General features: G+C 28.2%; 1 protein-coding gene across 5 annotated transcripts in view; it reads right to left on the bottom strand.

Moving 5' to 3' along the window:
* The window catches only part of LOC107440869 (protein hsr-9), a 42508-nt gene extending 19303 nt beyond the window's left edge, over nucleotides 1-23205 (bottom strand). For 2 of the 5 annotated variants that reach the window (XM_043048356.2, XM_043048357.2), the window contains exons 1-13: nucleotides 22907-23205; nucleotides 22647-22748; nucleotides 20397-20428; nucleotides 18102-18195; nucleotides 16796-16895; nucleotides 15305-15551; nucleotides 14127-14196; nucleotides 12016-13321; nucleotides 8776-8839; nucleotides 8574-8671; nucleotides 6660-6770; nucleotides 3511-3618; nucleotides 191-780 (exon numbers count right to left, since the gene is read on the bottom strand). In XM_043048356.2, coding sequence (XP_042904290.1) covers nucleotides 191-780; nucleotides 3511-3618; nucleotides 6660-6770; nucleotides 8574-8671; nucleotides 8776-8839; nucleotides 12016-13321; nucleotides 14127-14196; nucleotides 15305-15551; nucleotides 16796-16895; nucleotides 18102-18195; nucleotides 20397-20428; nucleotides 22647-22687 — 2861 coding nt within the window. In that variant the 5' untranslated portion in view covers nucleotides 22688-22748; nucleotides 22907-23205. Of the gene's footprint in view, nucleotides 1-190; nucleotides 781-3510; nucleotides 3619-6659; nucleotides 6771-8573; nucleotides 8672-8775; nucleotides 8840-12015; nucleotides 13322-14126; nucleotides 14197-15304; nucleotides 15552-15698; nucleotides 15880-16795; nucleotides 16896-18101; nucleotides 18196-20396; nucleotides 20429-22646; nucleotides 22749-22906 lie in introns of those variants that run through there. The other 3 variants (XM_043048358.2, XM_043048359.2, XM_043048360.2) reach the window with 3 other exon arrangements.
* Between the last annotated feature and the right edge of the window lie 1308 nt (nucleotides 23206-24513).

Raw genomic sequence — 24513 nt, 5'->3', positions numbered from 1 at the left:
CTGATATAGTTCCTAAGTGTTTACCTAAATCTTATTTTGATTGAGTTTTACATCATTCAGTAAAATTTCCTTAAAATAGACTGAGCTGATTTTTTAAACAAATTTTTCTAGTCAATTGACATTTATTGTCAATGCCAATATAAACTAGTTTTTCAAAAGCATATCAATACATGAACAGGATGATGCTTACTTCAAAGCAGGCTCAGATGCAGGGGTTTTATCCAAAGCCCTTCTTCTACCACCCCTAGTTGTCTTGGGGGCTTTAGTTTCCTCTGATGTTACAGATTGTTTTTCTAGTTCGCTTGGAACTTCCTCCCTTGCGTCTGATTCCTTTTTCGCATACCTACCCCGCTTTTTTGAATTCTCAGTGGAAGATGATGAGCTAGAGTTAGCTACCGTTCTCTTACGACCTCGCACAGTCGTTTTCTTTTGTGCTTTTGAGGTTGAAGTGATGGGGGAGATGGCAGGTTCGGTTTTCGATTCACTTTCCTCTCCCTTTTCTTTCTTCGTATCGAAAAAAGTTGAGAAGCTACTAGGTTCTGATTTTTGAGTCGACGTCTTTTCTTCCTGAGATGGTGCATTGTGTACAGTACTGTCTAGTTGGCTTCTCGATGAGTTGGCAGATTTAGATGTTGACGATGAATCTATGTCGCCCATATCGGCAGAGGAGTGAGAATGCAAAGATCCAACAATAGATATGCTACTGGATGTTGCTGTTAGGGAGCCACTACCACTACTGGAATGAGGAGAAGTTGCAAGATGCATACCTGGATATTCAAACTATAAAAGAATAATAAAAACAAATTCACATACTGAGAGCCTTTAATAAGAATTTTTCTATTGAATGAAAAATTTTAAAATGAAATTATAGCTAGTCCCACATAGGAATTCAATATTCTGCTCCGCATGGAACTAATCACTTGATAAAGATACTTTTTTGTTCTTATAGTTGGGTTACAAACTATCATCTGTTTTCTGTTATACAGAAAACAGACAATTGTAATTTTTTTTTTGTTTTGTTTTGTAATCATTATACAGGGTGAGTAGCCAAATCTTTCAACAAAAAATAAGTACCTTTAAAGCACTCAAAAAAATATTTTTAAGCACTATATACATTAACAATATTCAAAATAGTTTTCAAAGACTTTACATGATCATGATAAAATAACTAGTTTCTGATAAATAATTCTCTTCTTGATTATATTAGCCAAGTTAAAAAGATCGAGATTTTTAGGCTCAATATCAGAGTGTGGAAAATGAAGTCTGAAATTGAGAATATGCTGCAAAATGCAGCAGAGTTGCACATGAGAGTGCAAGAATCTCACCGAACCCAACTCAGTAGACGCACATGCGGCCTCGCAAGTATTTCATCAAACATTTAAAATGATTGATGCTGAAATGAATTGTGAAAACGTTGAACAGAACAATATGAAAAGCACGCTTTTGCATAATCGACATGGTAACGAAAAAAATCTAATTTTTGAAAAGTGAAAATTAAGCACTTTTTAAAAACACCCAATGACAAAAGCACTTTTAAGGGCTTTTAAATAACGGAAATAAAAAATAAGCACCTTTAAGCACTTTTTAAAAGCGCTACGCATCATGGTATAGATAAGAATAATATTAAGTTGTAACTGTCAATTAAAGAGCTCAAAATATAATTATTACTTATTTGGTTTAGAGGTTCCCTTGTTCTTAGAGTTTGGTTCAAAACTGCTATCTTTTTTCTGTTACATTGGTGGTTCAATTGTTTTGATCAAGTTCAAAAAGAAAACTCAAAATATAATTACAAAATAAATTCATTATATTGTTTATTAGTTCCCTTGTTTTTATCATTAGGTTCAAAACTACTACCTGTTTTCTATTGGGATAGTAATTCAGTAGATTTCTGTCAAGTTAAAAAAGAAAAAAAAACTAATATAATCAGTAAGTTAACAAATTAAAATAAAATTAGGTAAGTTATTATAATATACAAAAATTATAAATGACTGTGATTGATGCAATTTTCTGTATGAATGCAATTAATGCTGGATGCATCATTTCATTTCATGGAATAATGATAAGTTGCAAAAGTAAATTAAACAAAGATTTATTCACTGTGATAAATGAAATAAAATTTCCACAACGCTTTATAATTAAAACAGTTAAAATAATTTTTAAAATAGATAATTAACAATACATAAACAGACAAAAAAAAAAAAGGAAAATTAAAGATAATGAACATTCCTTTCTAAAGATATTTAACTAAAGTAGTAAGTTGTTAGGGTAGATGAAGAGGTTATTAGTATCAGATTAAGAATGGACCATATTATGCTGAACAAATTAGATGGAATGTAGAATTGATTGGCAAAAGCCAGAATCAACAAACTGAATGAGACTTCAATGGCACAAATGATTGCAGCGTTGCTCATCCCGTTAGTGGAGAATTTTCAGTTTGATCTTGGTAGCCAACAAAAAACCAATGGGTATACATATCAAAGTACAAATTTGATTTGTCATGTCTGAAACTCTTCTAGTTGATTGTGGAATGAACGTTTGGAGAACAAGATACCAGCTCAGGAACTGTTTACTTCATTTGAAAAGAGTCAAAATTTTTAACAACAAAACAATTTTAAAAACAAAATTTTAGCATGACCATGAAAAAGAGAGCCGAGTGCCTGCTTATGGATGTGTGTGCAGAATTTAATGGCTCAGAAAAGCTTGCCACTTAAATTCGGAAAAAAAATTCCTAGGTTTTCCCTGACCATATTTTATTCAATATAATAAGAGGAAACACACAAACATTGAACTCATTTGTGAGCTATAGTAACTATAGTTATACAGTTCTTTATATTAATTACACTATTACTTGAAAAACTTAGAGAAATAAGGAATAGCTCAACATACCTAAAAATATAAATAATAACAATACTAAAATGAAATTGTGTTTTGAGAGGTGGGCATTTTCTAAAAGATGAAAATTAGAAATAAATTCCCAGTATTTTCTCAGTTTAAAAGGAATAATTCAAAATTACTTGCTATTTTAGATGATTTTTAAATTCCCTGTAATTTACAAGTTTTCTCTGCAGAGTGACAACTCTGTCAGAGTCAGGATCAGTTTTACAGCACAAAGGACTGTACTGAATGGTAAAAGAGCTTAATTCAACTTCCAAACAATTTATAGTAAAAACTGAATGTTAATTTTAATGGCACAAGAACCTAAATTAACTACACTGTGCCAAAGAAATTAAGTTTGATCAAACAAGAGCTGCTATTGGCTACACTAAGCCAAAAGTAACTATTACATAATTAAGGTGAGCTGATCAAAAGGTATAAAATAGTGCCTAGTGCTATAGAAACCATAACAGGGTTGGGTTTTTGACTTCAAAAAGTGGTTTTTGACATGACAAGGGTATAATACTGGTTTAAACCGTNATAAGCTATAGAAATTAAAATAAGGAGATTTTTAGAAAAAAATGTAGAAATTGAGCATTAGTATTATTTAAAACAATAAGGTTTTTAAAAACATACCTGAAGAGATTCTTCTAAATAAACATTCTTTTCTCTTACAGTAAATGAAAATATTTTTGAAATTTTAACCTCTTCCTTAGATTTAAGACTCACAATTTGATCAGATTGCTAAGGAAATATTTTTGCATTAAATATAAGATAAAAAAAAAATGCATCATAACAATAAATAAGTTTTTAAAATACAGCAAAGAAATAAATAACAAATTAATTATTATTATATACTCATTATTCAATTACAAAAGAATGAAATAATTAACTCCTTCTGCTTAGCTCAGTGAAATGACAAGAAGAAGTTTCGCCCTCTATTACTGGTGCCCATGATATTTCTGGACTGGAGTGTTCAAAATAAACGCACCAAAAAGATTAAAACAATCCATTTCTTATGCCCGGAATCATGATTAATTCTCTATCTATACACCAAATGGTAGTACTTGACTATCCATATTACATTTACAGATAGTTTATTTTTAACAGCACTCATTAAGAATGTAAACAGAAAATTAATCAAAAATCTAAAAATGAAAACATATGTTACACAATTAGTTTTATTAAATTTTCTTGGAAAAAAAATAGGCACCTTCATGATAATTTTACTTAAAATTATGTGACAGTTAAGGGGTTAAACACTTTATTAAAGAAAACTTAAAAATTTTACATTACTTTTTTCAGAGCAAAAAGTTTATTAAATGACAATATCCATCATTATAGTAAATATACATAAAGGCATTTATAATAACTTTAAAGTATTAAGAAAATTCGTTCATTTAAAAAATAGAACATGAATTTTTTAACATACATCTTACTTTATCAATATAATACAGTTTAATATTTATGAACTTGCATAAAATTTATGCATTACCTATAATTTTTCTTAATACAAATACTCTATTAATTGTATATGAAGAAAATGCTGTTTTTTTTAAAAACATATATACACAATTTTACCAGAATGTACAGAACTTAAAATGTAAAAGATATCACTCCAACACCCTACATGACTGAAATGATCTCCTTTAATTTATATCTCTCTTAGTTTTTTTTATAGCTATAGGATTGTAGACGATTTCTATAACGCAACTGCAACATCAAGTCACTATTAAAGTTACAGAAATGCCCACCCAAGAAACTTATCTTTCTTGGCTAATCATACATGCTTTATTCTTTCTTAGCCAATGAAAAAATTTTAAGCACTTTTCTCACTTATAAGTTGGGGGAGATTTTTAACGGTGAGTTTCGAATTAGCATCTGCAAGCAGATTTTCGATCTTATCATAGATATTTGTCTTTGTAATCATCTGAAATATTACTTTAACTCATTAAATATTTTTAATTTTTAAAAATGCTTTTTAAAAGGAACTTGAATTGTTATTTTGATTTAGAATAATAATTTTAAATGATTTTGGCCACAGATGATAACTTTTTATTTTCCTTATTAATAATTTTAAACTCTAACAAATTATATATTTTAAATTTTTATATGATAAAAGCACTTTTCAACAGTCATTTTTTAAGTGCATAACTCCAAATCTTTCTACAATTTCAAAATATTTGAACATCAGTAAACAAATGTCTCTAATTGGATCATAAAGCTAACCAGATCAATCTGGAAAATATGATCCCAATACTTCTGACAGGAGGGCAGTCAAAAGTTAATGTTAATGCAGTCTCTTTAATGTTAATTTCACTTTTTGCACATTTAGCTATACCTCAAGAAGATTTAAAGCAAATTGAAAAATATTTGTACTCAATTATACAATTCGTTAATAAGAAGAGTAATTTTCAGTTGCTCTGTATTATATTAATTAATAAGGAAAGGATAAAAAACTTTAAAATTGTAAGGCAAAAGAAAAACTATTAAACAAAATCTGGCGAATAGTTTCTCACTAATAATTTTTTTAAACAAGGTGTATTTTTAACTTTCTTTTCCGAAGAACAATTCCACTAGTTTCATTCAAATTTTGTCGTTTAAAAATTTTTCAACCCTTATTACATAAAGTAATAAAAAATAGTAACCTATTAAAAATATTTATGTGCCAAAATGCTTTATTTCCCATAAAAACTTTCTGATTATGGCAAAACATGCAATAAGTGAAATTAACATTAAAGGGCCCCATCTTCTGATATCTCTCCTAACTAAACTATTGGTATTTTTTGAGGAACTATTATTATTTGGAGGATTTATTATTATTGAGGAACTATTATTAACTATTATAACTAGCTTTATTTTGAGGAACTATATTTATTATGCATTCCATATTATAAATGAAAAAATTAAATTTTGTAAAAAAAAAGTAATATAATACAAAGTAATACAATAAAAAAGTAAGGCAATAAGTGAAATTAACATTAAAGGGCCCCAACTTTTGATAGCTCTCCTAACTAAACTATTGGAGCTATATTTATTAAACATCCCATATTGTGATTGTAAAAAATTAAAATTTGCAACAAAAAAGGAAAGTTTATTCAGAGAAAGTACCACTTTATGTCTGATTCCATAANATTTCGTAAAAAAAAAGTAATATAATACAAAGTAATACAATAAAAAAGTAAGGCAATAAGTAAAATTAACATTAAAGGGCCCCAACTTTTGATAGCTCTCCTAACTAAACTATTGGAGCTATATTTATTAAACATCGCATATTGTGATTGCAAAAAATTAAAATTTGCAACAAAAAAGGAAAGTTTATTCAGAGAAAGTACCACTTTATGTCTGATTCCATAATTTAATAAACAGTTAACATTAATTAATTAGAACAAAAGTTATCCAGGGTGATATCTTTTTTTTTTTTTTTTTTTAGCCCACTGTACACTTTAATAATAATGCATAAGGGCATTATTAAGAAGATGAATATGCATTTATAAAGCTTCTTAATAAAATATATTACAATAATATCAAATATTTAATGAATTTTTTCCACTATAAATGCACAATTGAATACACTTATGAAGAAGGGAAAGAGATTTTAATTGAATCAAGAGAGCACAAACTTTTTCAGCATAAAAGTTTTATTAAGACTATCCTTCATAAAAATATGTGAAAACATTAATAAAAAAAATTATAATATGTGATAAAAACATAATAATAAAGAAACCTTTTATACTATTTTTTACAATAAGGATTTAATATTTGAAAAATGATTTAATTAATACCTTTTTGTCTAAATTCAACCCAACAGAATTGAAAATCTTTTTTAAAGATAGTTTGTTATCGAAGGATCCTATGAATTTCACACCTTTATTTAATTCTTGACCATTTTCAAACTAGAGATAACATGGAAGAGAGAAATATTTATAAGCACAGTTGATTTAAAACATAAATAAATTATAATAAGATTAATACCTAGCTGCCAACATGGATAGGAAAAAAGCCAGTAGATTTTACAAAATAATATAAATTTCATGATAATTGCTGCATAATGAACTAAATATTTTACACAGAGTGAATTTTATGGATTTTTACAGTCATCAAAATTGTAAAACTGTAAATTTTTTCCAGTCATGATTGACATTCTATTTGGAAAAAGTTTCAGCGCTATGAAATATATTTCAAATGTTATGCATTATGTTTACTCATGATTTTGAATAATGCATAATAATAGGTGTATTATGCATATTAATACAACTATTCACCAAATACACCAATCATTCATTAATACACCAAATCATTATGCATAATACTAATTATGCAATTAGTATTATGCATAATGATTTGAATAATGCATAATACTAATAGGCATTTGATTCATCAAAGATAGTTAAAATATTTTTTAATTAATTTAAAAAGTGAGTTCTGAATAACAATAAATTGAACATTTTAAAACCAAAAAAAAAAAAAAAAGAAGAAGTTTGAAACTAGTTTCTATAAATAAGATTTGCTTCATTAGTAATACATATTTACATATACATATTCAAACAAATAAAAATTTGTGCAAAACTTCTACTTCAATATGTTTTTTTTTTTTAGAAAACTTACTCAATTTTAAAGAATTTTCTAAAATATACAAAAATTGGGAGAATTTATATTAACATAATAGTAGATTAGGACATAACATTTTTATTAAGATAACAGTAGTAAAACAGGTCAGGAAAAACTGGCAAAATCAGAAATAGGAAAATCCAGTAGAGTTGGCAGCTATGTTAAAAACAACATACAGCAACAACAGTAAATACAATAAATTATAATAGAAAAAAAAATTTAACTAAGAATTTTACAAAAAATTTTGAATTTTAGCACAAGGCTAGTTATTTTTAAATATAAAATGCATCTAAGCATTGTTTTCTGGTTAGCAAACAGACTGACTAATCAACATGATTCAAAGCTATTTCTGCTTTAATATTCATTAAATTTAGAAAACTAATTAAAGGATTGAAAAATAATAAACAATACTTAGAGCTGACAAAACAAAATACTATTCATTTGGGAATAAAATCTATATATTTGGTTTTGTTAATCTTAAATTTTTGAAAAATATTTCACGTCATTAGTAGCAAGAATTCCTGATATCATTGTAAAAAGTAATTTTGCTCTAGCATGTAGAAGCACAAATTTTTGGAAGAGATAAACGTTTGAGTGCCAGATTATGATTTTCCTCTTTAACAACTAATTAATTTTATTACTGTAGAAAAATACTAAAATTTTATTACAAACTAGGATTGGCTGTACTAGACTCAACAAACTTTTATTTATTTTTTTAATGAAAAAAAGATAATGAATAAAACGGATGCCAACAAGATTATTCAAAGTTGCACTAAAGAATAACATTAAAAACTATAACCATAAGGTGCTTATTTAAAGTTTTATCTCATCTGATTTTATTTAATTTTTTTAAACAGTAAAAAACATTTTTAAGTACTTCCGGAAGGGAAAAAAAATTCTTTCACAAAACTTTACATTATTAGAATTTATCGAAGTGTTCAGCAAAACATTGAAAGCTAACAACCATAGAAAATTTACAAGACATATGTAAAGAAACTAAAGAGGATAACATAACTTTTTTTTAGAAAAAATTGTGTTCAATAAGATAAATTATGCAGGAACCTAAAATATATAAAAAGCATACTTACTTGAACTTTTTGCTTATTGCGAGATAATCTTGATGTTTGATGTAAAATTGATTTCAAAGTCTGAGGAGGAGGTTCCACCATCTTAATACTTTGCAAACCTAATAAAATGTATAACTTTAAAAAATTTCCTCATAATAAAGTACAATCTTTTGTTTTTAAAAAAAAGTATATGACTCTTAAAAAACAAAGTAAAAACAGAAACCTTTGGGTGTATCATAATCAACTCTCCCATTTTCGTCAGATGCACAATTACTTGTCTCAGATCCCTAAAATGAGGAGAGATTAAATATCATTATTCAGAAATTATTTATATTCGATAAATTACTATTACATTAGAATTGATTGAAACAATTTAGGCTCATAATCAGAGCCATTGTGAAGGTAAGACATTTACACAGGGTCAGATATTCTTAGGATGCTAAAGGCCTTAACGCTGTAATAAAAAAAAATCGTTAAGATTTTTTTGCAAATTTAAATCCAAATAAATATATTTTTAAATTCTTCAATATTGCAGGAAAATTTTGAAAAAATTCACAACCAATATTTTATTAAATGCACAACTTTTGAGCGGTAGTTTGTTTTTATCTGACAAATTTTAAAAACTTTACAAAAATTCATTGTTTTTTTGAAAAAATTAATAATTTCAAGGTTTTAGAGGGGGGTAAAGATGGTGCATTAAAAAATTCTGAATTCTCTAGAGCAATATACTAATCTATATACAACATTTAGGATGTAGTGCTTTTCACATATAGAAAACTTTTATTTTGCTTTACCCTACAGTACTTCACTCAAACTTAAAGATATCACACTTTTCCAAAAAATTTCACTTTAAGAAAAATTGCAATTTAATGAGATTTTTTTGAAAAATGGTACTTGAAAATAGTTGATGAGATTGATGGTTGATTGAATGAAAGACAGAAGGAACAAGAGACAGAAAAGATTTTGCATCAAACATAAAAGTTATTATGCACTCATAATTAGGGCTGCTGGGGCCCTATTACCAGCTTCACGGAATCTGATTCCGATCGAAATGAAACTCTCTTGACGTCATAAATCCGTGAATGTCAGTTAAGTCGTATTACGAGCTCTTGATTCCGCTCGGAACTAAATTCCGATGCGAAATTATTACGAATCCCATTCCGGCAGGTTTAAGGGTAAGCGAAATCTAGATTCCGATAAGTATTTGTATATTTCAGTGAACAAAATGGCGCTGTTTTCCGTCATACAGCCAGCTATTGCTGAAGAGAGTGATCGAAACACTATTAAGAGAAAGATCTATCGGTTTAAAAGATTTTGGGTATTCCAATATCCCGACAACAAAATTTAGAAATTAATTTAGATTGGCAATTAGTTTTTTCTTAAATGGTGTTACTCATAGGCGAAATTCAGTAGTGGAGATGAATAATATCGGATTGTGGAAATTAATAACAAAAGCTACATAAAAAAAATATGTACAAAAAACAATAGAATCTTAGCTAAAAAAAGGAATTACCAAAGTTAGCTATTAGAATTTCCTATATTATTTGAAATATGCATGTGTGAAGATTTTACTATCGACTGCGTTATCCTTGAACTATCTTATGGTACTTTAAGATGGATGCAAGTTAACATGTTTTATATAGTAGTGATTTGGTATTTAATATTTATAGTGGTAATTACGCCAGATATGCCGGTAAGGCTTCCTTTATTTTAATCTGGATTGTTTTCTAGGTATTCCACAATCATTGTTTGGAGGCGAATATTAATTTTTGTACGTGAAGCCATTTGAAAATACTACGTTGTAATTTCACTCTACACTACTCTCTATACTTCAAATAAACACAAACTTGGCTTTTAGAACACAAAATTGTTGAAAATGTATGAATTTTTAAGCTTTCAGTTCTAAGTTAATGCGATTTTAACTCGCATAGAAGTAGAGAATACAAACATATCGTTGCCAGATTAATAAATTAGAATTATAATAATTTTCTAATTGGTCAAAGTTAGCCCCGCCTACATACTTCAATTTCATCGGAATTGTGTGGAATGGCGATTTCGATTCCGGATTCCGATATGCTCATGTTACGGCAAAGTGGGTTTTACGAAATTGGCAATCCGATGAAAGCTAGTTTCCGATCGGAATCGTTTCCGAGCGGAATAAATTTCGATGAATTGGTAATAGGGCCCCAGATCTGTCGCGATGCGAATTACCGCGAAATTGTTCTTTTTTTTTTTTNTTTTTTTTTTTTTTTTTCTAATTAAATTTTTCAATGTGTTTCAATTCTAAAAAAAATTGCTTAAAGTTAGAATGTTTGTTTTCATTTTTTAATTTATTATTTTCATTTAAGAGAATTTTTTACTTTCCTGAAGCCTCAAATTAAACATGCAAAATTAAATAGACATATAGGGGAGTGAATCAATAGCAAAAGAATGAGAATTAATATAGAAAAATGACAAGAAAATAGCTCAGAGATAATCCCAATCTTGTCAAGTACAGTCTACACTTAGGGAGGTTGATTGACTGATTAGGATTACCTTCCTGAAGTCAGTAAGACTGAAAAAGAAATAGGAATCACAAAAAAAAAAATCTTATAAATCAAATCTTTGACAGAAAAATTGCTATGCATGCTATTGCACAAGGCAATGAAATTTCTACTGCCTTTGTATACATCCAGACAAATTTTCCAGGGCAGCTTCTTGTTATTTCTTTTAGAGGACAAAGCATAACGCTATCCAAGAATTGGGCAAAGTGACAATTCAATTTTTGTCTGTGTGCACAAACAGCGTGGATGCAGAAAGATAGTTTTCAAAGTATATAAATTTATTAAGTGACGAATGACGTATCAAAAATTAGAATAATCTGACAATGTACAATACTTAATGCCAAAATTCTGTTCATTCAAATAAAAATATTAATAATGCCTAAATTTAAAAGAAATACTTTTGTTGTGTATTATTTGCACAATTTGGCCTTTACATCATTCATATAGTAAATTTTTCTGTATTTATAATCTGCGTAATTATCAGAAATCCCGCGAATTTCGGGACCTTTTTCCAGCAACAAACTTGCAGTCCTACTGATAATGTAATAAAATCAGACTAGGTAATAAACCAATTCTAAAGTAAAAGTAAAAAAGGGAGTAATGCAAAATAAGAGGAGGAACAGTGACTTTAAGAGCTTAGGGTTATGGGGCTCATATTTTACCTGAAGGTAGGGCAAACTCAATGAGAGTGCAAAAATCCTTTTTAGATAAGCTTATTTGAAACAATTTGGAAGAGTAACCACAAGATTAAATGTGTTTTTCTTTTTAACAAAATTTTTTTTATTAAGCACAATTAAATTCTACTGCGTCTTTCCCTTAAACATATTCAGCAACCAAATTAGATTTTATTTGACTCCATCTAATTATTGCACTCCCTGAAATAAAGAGAAGACAAAATCTAAAACATAACAAAAACTTACTTTATTGGGAGTAACAGGCTTAATTCCTGTCAGAACCACTTTTAATTCTTGAGGCTTGGTGGTCACCACAGAATCCTTACCTTCACATGGAGTACTAGTACTTATTGGTACTTCAACTGCAGATGCACATTCAAAACTCAACTCACTGATTACACTTTTAAACTGATTATCACTAGAAATAATAGGCGTAATTTTTTCTTGATCCGATTTTTTTGTATCAGGTGTAGTCCCAGCACTAAGACGTAAAACATCTTTCTGCACTGTTGTTATCTTTCCCTGTTCAACAGGATTTGAAACAGATTCATCTTTAGAATGGTCAGTATCAAGTTTATGACCACCAGAATCAGATAGTGTTCTGTCTTTAGAGCCTTCCAAATTGTGCAAAGTTCTGTCCTTATCGTCTGGTAAGGTAGAATCTTTAGGATCACCCAAATCAGACATGGTGATATCTTTAGGATCACCAAGATCTGAAATGGTGGTGTCTTTTGAAATGTTTTTATGGTCTGGTGTTACAAAGATTTTAGGATCACCCAAATCAGACATAGTGATATCTTTAGGATCACCAAGATCTGAAATCGTGGTGTCTTTTGAAGTGTTTTTAAGGTCTGGTGTGGTAGAATGTTTAGGTTTAGGATCACCCAGCTCTGAGATGCTAATATCATTTGAACTATCTAAATCAACAGTATCTTTAGCATCACTTATTTGAGAAATGAGTTCACTCTTTTCTGCTTTAGAACTTGACATTAAAGCAGATTTAGAACTTTTACTACCTAAAGAAACAACTTCTTTAGCAGTTTCCTCCTTCATACCTACAACCCAAGTATCTACTTTTGTTAGTAAAGGTTCATCCACTATTTTACCAGAGGCAGTTATTTCCATAATATCACTATCAGTTTTAGGTTTAAGTTCCTTAATTTCATTCTCACTATCAATGTCAATAATTTGTAATGGTTTGTTCTTAATTTGATCAATTTTAGATTTTGGGCTTGGGAGATTAAGTTTTGCTGGGGATTTAGGTAAATCAGAGATTAAGATGATATCAGAACTTTTATCTAAACTAGGCTTATCGATTTTTCCACTGGCTTGAGATTCTGGTGCTGTAGTAGAACGTTGAGTACTCAAAGAACTTTGTAAAACTTCATCTCTAAAAGCAGAATATGTAGATGACGTTTGGTAATCGATTAAACAAGATTGACTAGGTTCAATTTCATCTTCGCTTTCAGGATCTACACCAGACAAATTACCTTGCAGTTTTAAAGGACTTATGGATTCAGGTTTGCTATGTATTTTGTCAGGAGAAATTTGTCTAAAAAAAGTAATAAAAAATGCAGACATAAATTGAGAGAAATATAATAATGTTGATATGGTATAGATGGATAATAAACCCTCTGATACTTTAACAAATAGGAAAGTTTTAAAAGTACTGTTTGTCATATGCAAAACAAAGATAAATCATAATAATTATTTTTAAATAACATATTACAGCTGCAACAATGTAAAACCATATCTGTTATGAATATTTGTATCAAAAGAACAGAGATTAGCCTAGGGATGTCTCATAATAGAAAAAACAATAATAATAGATACATTTATCATTTTAATTAAATATGCGAAATTGATCTGTCATCTGTGCTTCTCAAAGAATAGAATGACACACATGATCCTCTAAAGGCTCATTCATTGGCCCTCAAAACAATCATAAAATATATGGAGCCAATTAATTTCATTATTTTAATTCAGAACTACTCCATCAATAAGAGACAGTTTAAACAGAATAAAAAGTTGTAAAAATAAGCTTTTGACAAAACAATTTCAGCTAGTATTTTGTTATAGAGCTTTAGAAGTAACATATTAAAATTCAGCTTATAAATAAGAGTACATAATTTAAAATAAAAATATGCAAATTTGAAATCTTAATAATATTAGTAATTGATGCCCGGAGTGAGACTTACTATAAGCCAAATATAACCTAAAAAGAAAACTATAAACAAAAAAGAAGAAAAAAAACTCTAAAAAATAGAAAACATATTTAAAATATAGATTAGAAATTAAATTTTAGAAAATAGATAGAATAGTGTATACTATAGATAAAAAGATAATCGATGTCTTACTTTTGTGGACTGGCTTCAGTATCTTTATTTTCAGTAGAATCTTTTGCAGAGGAATCCGATAATTCTTTTTCTGAAATAAGAGATAGACATGATATAGATATATACAAAGTTAGATAAAAATCTCAGATTGATAGACAGAATAGCTTTATGAGAACCATTCACTGATAGAAACTTAAAACTAGATGCGCAAAATTTCAGGTATATCTTGTGCCAAACAGTAAAGATTACACAGATTTGCATAATAAATAATGAAGACTATCCAAGGAATTGATTTAAAACATTTATAAATCTTTTTATACAATTTTTTCTTTAGTTTTTTTGAGAACTTTAGATGCAAAGCTTTGAAATGGATCTTGTAAAACAGTGTTTCCCAAAGTGTGGTACACATACCCCCAGGGGTACGAGAACAGTTTAGTGGGGGTACGAGTTCCTATGCGAAATATCTTACAGCAAACAATAATTTCAAAAATTTTTATTTGAAAACAAAGCTGGTCATGAAAATTTACGATTACATATTTTTCAATTGGGTATTTTTTCCGGACATAACAGTTAATAATTAGTGGGGTCAACAGCCAGTTATGATTTTTAACTTTTGTGCAATTTTTTTATAGAATAAAATACATTCATTTTTTAATTAGCGGTACACAATACATTCATTTTATATTTACACAGAGTTAGGAAAAATTTAGAAAGGGTACACAAAAGTTATAAGCTTGGGAAACACTGTTGTAAAATAAATTTATCAACACTGAAAAAATATCTTTTAAGCATAAAAATAGTTGAATCCACTTTTTTACTAAATTTACAGCTCAGTCTAAAGTTGCCATAACAAATATTCTCTTGTATTTCCTAGGACCTTACCACTGAAGATAAGTCTTAATGAGTATCACAGGTTGATTACTATTTTTGTAAATGTTAACTAATTGATGTTTTGAGTAGATAATTTTATAAGCTTTATTGGAAAATGAAAATTTATGATGAAAATTAGTTATTGCAAGATTATTAGGCTATGTAAACTATTTAGATATGGCAGTCATCAAGATCATTGTAACTCAAATTTATTAAATTAGAAATAAATGGTAAGGCATAAAATTCACCACCACTTTAAATATTCAAGAAAAATCTCCCGTTTGAACAGGAATCACACTGACAAAAATATACTGATTTTCTGTTGATACCTTTAGCTTCCCTCATTCTAGAAATGCTCAGTAGCTCTTGTGTTTCTTGAGTTTCAGTGAATCTTAACTGCCAATCATCATCTTCTTGATCATCAACAACTTTTTTGACAGATGTATTTTTGGATAGCAGCTGTTGAGTTACATCAAGCTCAGGAAGGTCTTGAGTCATGTCATTTGCTGGATCTTCTTCCTCCTCTTCTAAGTTTATAATTTCCTGCGCAGGCTTACTTAGATCTTCAGTACAAGTCTGAAATAAGTAAACTTTCATTAGGGAAAGAGCAACTACAGGAATTGGTAGGTAAAATTAATAAAAACTTTTTTTTCACAATAATCTAACATTCCAACAAAGTAGCACATAAGGTAGATAATATTTCAAAATAAGCAGATTTATAACCAATTCAAAATATGAATGCAGGAGGAAGTACAAATTTCAATGAATAGATTCAGCACCCATCAAAGCAGTATTTTCTTCTGGTTCATATTGTTACTGTTCAAAGCAATGATATAGATAGCAAGAGAATTTTTTCCGTCTTGCTTTCATATGATGAATCCGAATGAATAATCCTCAGTCATTTATTTAATCAACATGTAAACATTCTTGGAACTCTTATCAGTTATAAGATTGATAACTAACAAATGAGTATGGTCCCCACACAGCCCCTGATACACTTATACCTCTGAAGGAAAAAGAATGAATCAGGGGGTTGAATAATCTTAGATTTGTTACTGATAAGAGTTTTTAAAAAGCCTGCATGCACAGTAACTCTTTATAAGAACTAATTCAAGTGTTTCAAATATAGTTTTATGCCTTCTTTTTTAAATAGTGTATAAATTCCTGAGTTAAAAATCTGCTTGTAACTGTCATATTTTAGCCTTCTGTCTTTCCAACACCAAGAAACAGAAAAAAGTTGATAGGCTTTTTCATACAGCAATAATAAAAAAATGTAAAAGAAGAAAACTACTGATAGCAGATAATAAAAAATATTAAAATGTATCATTTATATTGAAAAAATGGATGATATGTGTCTTTTTTAAGCGTTGTGTGGATTAACTGTGAATTGCAGAATTCAAAATGGATTTTTTTGGAAAAAAAAGCTTATTATTTGCAGGTTTATAAATATCAACTACTTATAATTTTAAAAGCTAAAAAAGGTCATAATAGGTCATTCCAATTATAGACAAATAGGTCATTTCAAAGCTTTTGATTAGTAAATTTTTTATGCCCTCTACGTAACAAAACAGAATAAGTAATCCTAAAAAAAAATGCAGTTGAAATGATACGGAACGCAGTTTTTTTTAGTTGTAAATTACTAGTATAAAATATAAACATTGAGAAATTTGGCATTGAAATGTCCTTTTTGTAACAACGATACTGTGGAATTAACCAGAGTAAAGTTTATAAGAATATATGAACAATTAAAAATAAATAAACAATTTTAAACCGTATATTTTTAATGAAACTCTATGCAGCGACCTGCAATTATATTTTACCTCATCAACAGAGAGAACTGTAGTATTTTTTTCTTCCTCAAATGTAAACTCCTGCGTACTGGGAATAATCATGTCAGGAGTTGGTGGTATCATCATTGAACTAAAACACAATATCAATACAAACAATTAATACTCCCAAAATAGAGGATATGATGTGTTCAGATAATTATAACACATTTATGATATAGTTTATACGCTAGTTTCTTATAGAATTATTTATATTATTAAAATTTACAGAATTGGCAAAATCAAGGTGAATACAAAAAAAAGAGGAAAAAGAAGATTAATTTAATACTAAACTTTAATTAGATTAATTAGGGTACATAATTTATTACCTTCTTCATAATTACCATTTTTGTGAAACAACATCGAAATACAAAAGAAATAATCAAAAATGTCAAACTGTAGTGTTATTTTTCTGTTATAGCAATGAATTGAATTGAAATTCTACTGATTGATGAAATCATATGCAATACAGTTAAAGTTCAACGATCCAGAGTACGTAAGAATGAATTAATTCCACATAGTTGAACCCCAAAAATCTCAGTTTTCTACAATGCAATAATTTTTTAAAGTCTTAATAACAGTTGTTAAAAAAATTAAGGTAATAAAATGACCAAAAAATTACTATAAAAAAGTAATGGTGCTTCTTCGTTATCTAGGTACTAGACAAAGATTCTTTAACAAAATTGCCACTATATTTTTTCACAATATATTTATTCCTTGCAATTGTAAAAGAATTTTACAATTTTGTATCTGCTGTGCAATTATAATAAAAATTACCAAAAGTTGATGTCTGATTTTGCTCCTGTGCCACCAAATAGTTTTTGTTTTTATTTGTTGACCATATCATATTCCTTTAGGACTCAACAAAGCAGAACAATAAAAAGTAATAGTATTTATTCGTAAGCTGAGTACTAGACAAAAATTCCTGTAACAAAATCAGCCGCTATATTTTTAATGCATTAAATTCAATATTAGCAATTTTAAAACAATTTTGTACCTGCTGTGTTAATTATAATAAAATGGAAAATCAATCAGGGCACTGAAACAAAAACGTCTGATTTTGCTACTGCTATTTGGTAAAACAACTTTTCCTCTTATTTGTTGATTATATCAAGTCTAATCATGGTTAAACAGAGAAATATCAAAGTACAATTATGTAGAATTAAACACTGATTTATGAGTTGCTTAAATTTAATAAATCATAGAGAGGGAGATTATTAGTGAAATAATTATAAATTTAAATGCAGCTCCTAAAATATTTTCTGATAAATTTCAATAAATGATATGAAATTCTACTTACTCATCATCTTCTACAGTGTCGGCAACAAAGAATGAGTCAGTACACTGAAGCACTTGAATTGCATCACTGTCACTTGAATGCCTGGCATCCCCCTCTGAAACATAAGGTAACATTACATAAAAACAAATCATATTCAAAATATCTACATAAATAAATTTATCGATACTTTATTAAAAGAATTCTGCTTAACAGAATTAACATCTTATAATTACTGTAAAGAATTGATTTTATTGTGTAATTGAGAAATTTCTAAACAAGATAAAATTAATATTCATAAATATAAAGGCAAGTCAATTATCTAAAGTAATTTGGACAAACCTACTTCAGATAAGCAAAATATTTGGATCATCGAAGTAGCATCAATCTTTAAACTAATAATTATCTTCTTTAATCAATATTTATTTTCATCAACAAACTTTCAAAACCAAGTTTGTTTGTTTTTTACAAAATAAAAACAAATACAGACACACATATATAGTGCTATTTAAAATATCATTATTAATAAATTTTTTATTCCAAATGACTATGAAATTTTGGAAAATCTGAAAATTTTTTCAGTTTTATAATTTTTGAACAGCTGTAACTTGATAAAAATTAGACCTAGCGGTCTAAATTTTGTTTACAGTTTTTAATAGAATTTTGTAAAATTTATACCATGGCAATGTTATGCTTAAAAAATAACTACAAAATTGAAATTTTAAGTTTCCTGAAAAAATATATGTTATTTAACTGTTTTTTTAACAATAATTATACCAAAGGAAGGTGAAGATAGCATTGCAATGGGGTCGTACAATAAACAATTTCTAATTTAATAGTGACAAATCATGTAGTTAAACCCATATAGTGAGCCATTTTAAGAAAAGTTCCGGTGAAAAGCGGCACATTTATACAACTACATGATTTATGTCAATGTAATCTTAAATGCCATCAGGAAAGTAGTATCAATGCTAAAAATTAATTAAATAAAAACTATCTTATTCAGAAAAATTAAAAATTTTAGATGCAATAAATTAAATTTTTAAAAAAAAAATAATATGGCCATGTTGCATATTTCATGAAATACCATGAAAAACTGAACAAATTACATAAAAATTAGCTCTCGCTATAGGTCAATTGGTTCCCAAGTAACAACTGTTAAAAAATTATAAATCTGAATTTTCAAAACTGTAAAATTCGAAAATAAATGTTGAAAAAGTCTGAAACTTACTATTTTTCTTTAACCACAGTTCTTTGCCATCAAAAATTAGCAAATTTCAAATCACAATCTTATCCCTTCTAAATGACTACTTGAATGGTTTGATAATTAACTATTATTTGAACATCATTGCTCATTAATTATGTATATTAACAAAAATCATCAGAAAACAGTGGCTCTAAAAGCACATATATTTCTTTTCCAATATTGTTTTATTCGTCTATTTATTTTTTGTCTATTATTTTTGTATATAGTCAATGATTTCAGCTTCGAACTTATTTTATTAATTCTATTAAAAAATTGCTTTATAGAACTATTAAATTATTGCTCCATAAGTGTCTGTCAAATTTTAGAATTTTTTTTTCACTGTTGAAATTTTTAAATGCAAGCTTTGACATTCCATTTTTTTTTTTTTTAATCAGAACATAAGTAAATAGATTTTATTTTACACAAATATTTTTCTCTCTTTCAAGGAAATTAAGGGGTAATTTTGACTCAAATACATACAAAGTTATTTATTTTAAGAGCAAAAAATTAAAGATTATCTTCTCCTTCAGAAAATATAATGAGCATAAACAAAGTCTTCCAATAAAAATATAATCAGAAAAAAACATAGATTACCCTTTTCTTTCTTCCTATTTAATAATAAATTATTAAAAAAATTTCATGAATTAATTAATTAACTCATACAATTTGTAAGATATTCAATGAGTGATCACAGTGAACTTTGCCTCAATTATAATGTAAGAAATTGCAACCCCAAATTAATATTCACCATAATTCACCAAATATGTGAATTCTGCAAAATGGTAATTTGTGTATGTTTTATTATATTGAATCATAATTTTTCTATTTGTCATAAGAGTTTTTGATCAACGTTTAACAATACAACATCAATAAATAACAGTGGCAAAATCAACATGGGCAGAATCTCTACTATACTAAATATTTAACAAATTAAAAATTGTATTAATTGTAGCATTTCACATTGATAAAATTTTATCTTAGAACCAACTAATAGAGTGAGTAATCCACTGTAGATAATTGAGAGACAGCTGCATTAAAAACACTCATTACATATAATATAAACCAAGTCAAACCTTTATTGCTTCCATCTTCTTCCTTTTGATTTCTATAAATGAAATTAAAAAAATTTAATGAACAAAATAAAAACTGCCAATAACATGTCTAGTATAGGTTTATATTATTACACAATTTAACAATATCAAAAATTTTCAAAAAGATAAAGTGCATAAAACAACTATAGATAGAGTGGAAGAAATATCCCCTACTAGATATAGACTATTTAAAAGTACTTTCAAAACCCTATATATAGTTTTTTTTCCCTTTCATGAATGTTGCATTTGAATTGAAAATATTTAATATAAATTTAATATCAATGAAGGTAAACTAAATATTGTGCACTGAAGCAGATGTACAGAATTTTTAAAATATGGATTTGCAAACTTCTTCAATGAAACATTAGATTATCCAATCTTATCTGTTGTTGGGTCCAGGAACCCTTAACCCCTGTGGCAGAATTTTTTTGAGCTTTCTGCGACAAACCTCTCTAGCAATATCTTTAGATACTTTTAATAATAACAAATATACACGTTATTGATTGAATTTAAAGGAGCAGAAACGTTGTGTTTACAAAAAAAAGAAAAAAAGAACATATTTGAATGAAATTAAATTGTATTTAATTTTGAAATGAACGTGTAATATTTTCGTCATTCTAATATTTTGGGCGAGATTCTCACATTTTGTCAGAGGAAAACACACTAATTGTTTACTTTTTCACAAATCATCACATCAAAAAAAAAATCGTGAAATCCGTAGCAGTAACTACCGAAACGAAGGCTAGATCACGCGAATCGGACTCTTCAAAAAGATGGTACTAAATGTATGTTTCGAGATTCAGAAAAACTGAGCAAAATAAATGCCCCCCCCCCTCCAAAAAAAAAAGCTATAGAATCATTGCTTTAAAAATTAAATATTCATAGGCACGAGAATATCGGCACAAAATGAGCGCATGAAAAGAGTGATTTCTGGACGAGAGAAAAAATCTTTCGACATTTCTGCAGAAAAGAAATTCTTTACTTCATTATTCTAGATTTTTCATTCTTCTCAAATAATAATAGAAAAATCACCAACTTAAATTTCCCCTTCGATGTGCGAAAAATGCATCTTTTAAATATAATTTTATAGAAAAAAACTTCTGCAAAAAAAGAAAACCAAAACTCTTTACTTCCTAAAAGAAAATACTTTCTGCAAGAACTCTAACATTCTGCGACAATGTCGCCGTGATTCTGCCAGAGGGCCTTTAACTTACTACTATGGGAGCCTCAAACTTACTAACTAAGGCAACTCTAACTTTAATTTATGAGCTCAAACTGCTGTTTATCCCTTTTTTCAAAAAGAACTAATAAATAAAAACAGATGATCCCTAAAATTTATATGAGTATTTAGTTACTGGCCATATGAAACACAGTTACAAAATTGAACACGCAAATAAATGAAATTTATTTTTTCCTACATAACGAAAAAAAAATTTGATTTTATGGGAAAACTATTCATTCTGATACATAGGTAAGAATGTAACATTAGTTATAAAAGTTTTACAAGTCAACTAAAGTTTAAATTTAAACCACGATACTAAAATAACTTGAAACAAAAACTTAACACAGATAAAGTAATAATTTTATAAAAATGGTAAATTTTCATAACCTAAGCATAATAAAAGGAAAGAAAATTTTTACTTGCAAAGTCACTAATTACTGATTTATGGAATTAATGCATATAAATTAGAATTAATGCAAATAAATAAAATTTATTATTTCCTAGATAACGAAACAATTTTTTGATTTCATGGGAAAACTATTAATTCTGATACATAGGTAAAAACGTAACATTAGTTTTAATAATTTTACAACTCAATTAAAGTTTAAATTTAAACCATGATACTAAAATAACTTTAAACAAAAACTTAACACTGATAAAGTAATCATTTTATAAAAATAGCAAAATTTTCATAACATAAGCATAATAATAGGAAAGAAAATTTTTATTTACAAAATCACTAATTACTGACTTATTCTAAATTAACATACTATTTTTAAAAATTAAAAATATTAGGAAAAACAGCAACTGAATGTACCACATATTTTGGAAATTTTTCTTGTTATGATAGAAAACAGAAAAAATAAATTAAGAGTAAAATATTTTAATAAACAGAAATTGAGAAGGAAATCATAGATAATTGAATTTCTTTTCCGTAAGGAAGCAAAATTGAATGCAATTTAAATACTTATTTGATAATTCCATGTACATAATAGAATATTAGTACACACCCAGAATTAAATGTATTATCTCCTTTTCCACCTGCTTCCATGGTTCTGGCTTTGGCAAATTAAGTTTAGGATTTATGTCAAAATAATTCCAAGTGTTTCGACCTAAAATAAAACTTAATCAGCAATACAATTCATATACACAGCATAAATATAACTGATCCAAAACTAAATTTGAAATACAATGTTTCTAATGAAATTAGGAGTGTCAAAAACAAACAAGTACTCTAAATCAAACAAAATATTATTGAAAAAGAACTAACAGCACAACTTATAACAACAAACAAGCGGTAAAAATGTCAATGACAGGTTGATTTTCACTTTAATTCCATATATTGCAAAGTGATCAACAAATATTTCATATCATTCGCAGTCTTCTTTTACCAATCAGAGGGTGATCATTATGAAAAATTACTTTCCTCAGAAAGTTAATACAGTTTCATTTCATGAATTATTCACAAAATCTTACAAATTATCATGCATAGTTTACAAATATTACGTTTTGTGTACACTGTGAAAATAGCGGTATTGCCATTTTAAAATTTTATTTTGAAAAAATCGCAATTAAAAATGCTGTTGCCATATTTTTTTCTGTTGTTCAAAATGAATATTCTTACGTGAGATATTCTGACTGCCATTTCATGTGACGCAGTAGTTATTACACACCTCTTTAAATTAAGGTGACTTTTGAGAACAACTCAGGGGGGCGTCCTCAAAATATTTTACATTTTAAGGACAGTTACATATTTAAGAAAAATACTATTTTATCTGCAGTAAAGATATTTTCCTTAAAAAATTGTTTACTAATTTTAAGTACAGAACCATTTGTAAATTTGTATCAAACTTAATCAGTCAGTTTTGGATTTGATTTGATTTGATTTGTTCATTTACGTCGCACTAGAGCTGCACAATGGGCTATTGGCGACAGTCTGGGAAATATCCCTGAGGATGATCCGAAGACATGCCATCACAATTTTGATCCTCAGCAGAGGGGATGACACTCCCGCTTCGGTAGCCCGACGACTTGCACGCGAAGTCGAGCACTTTACGGTAGAACAGTTTAACGAGGACCAATATCGTACACCCTCGGTCCCTACTCAGACTGATCCAAGTGGTCACCCACCCGTACACTGACCGCTGCCAGTGATGCTTGACTTCGGTGATCTGCTGGGAACAGTGTCTTAACGATCAGTTCACTGCGGGACAGTCAGTTTTGGAAGTAATAAGCAAACAAATCAGTAGAAAAAAAATTATATACAGTCAAACCCCGCTATAGTGAACCTTCAAGGGACCGAAACTTTGGTTCACTATATCCATACTGCAAACAATTTTTACACTAATTTCTTCCGAACTGCTCCCTTTTATTATACATTATTTAAATAAATGATCAATAAAAAGATATACAAAAATGATTAAAAAACAGTATGTAGTAACAAAAATGAGTTAAATTTTTTTTTCCATTACTTTTCGTCTTGCGTACAAAAACATTTAGGGGTGGCCCTTATTTAGGGATGGGAAACTGAGATAGAAGAAGCAAACAAGAAAAAATACTTATGGCTACATTCAACTCTATAGATGGTTTTAAGAATCAGTATATGTATTTCATGTAGAAATTTCAAAATTACCAAAAAATGAAGAAGAAAAAATCAGTCGAAGACCGAAAAAAGTTCATTATATCCAATTTCTTCTCTCTTTTGGTTCACTCTAGTCCAGGGGTCGGCAACCTTTTGAAATGAAAGGGCCAAAAGTTACAATTTTACAAAATGTCCCGCTTTTAAAGAGCCACTGAAAATTTTTGATTTAATACTATAATATTTTTTTATGTATATATGATTCTTAATTTAAAAAAACGGTTTTGAATACAGAATAA

Source organism: Parasteatoda tepidariorum, chromosome 9, assembly GCF_043381705.1.
Source record: "Parasteatoda tepidariorum isolate YZ-2023 chromosome 9, CAS_Ptep_4.0, whole genome shotgun sequence".
In the NCBI taxonomy this organism is placed as follows: Eukaryota; Metazoa; Arthropoda; class Arachnida; order Araneae; family Theridiidae; genus Parasteatoda; species Parasteatoda tepidariorum.
Note: the sequence above shows the minus strand (reverse complement) of the source record. Positions and strands in the feature narration are given on the sequence as shown.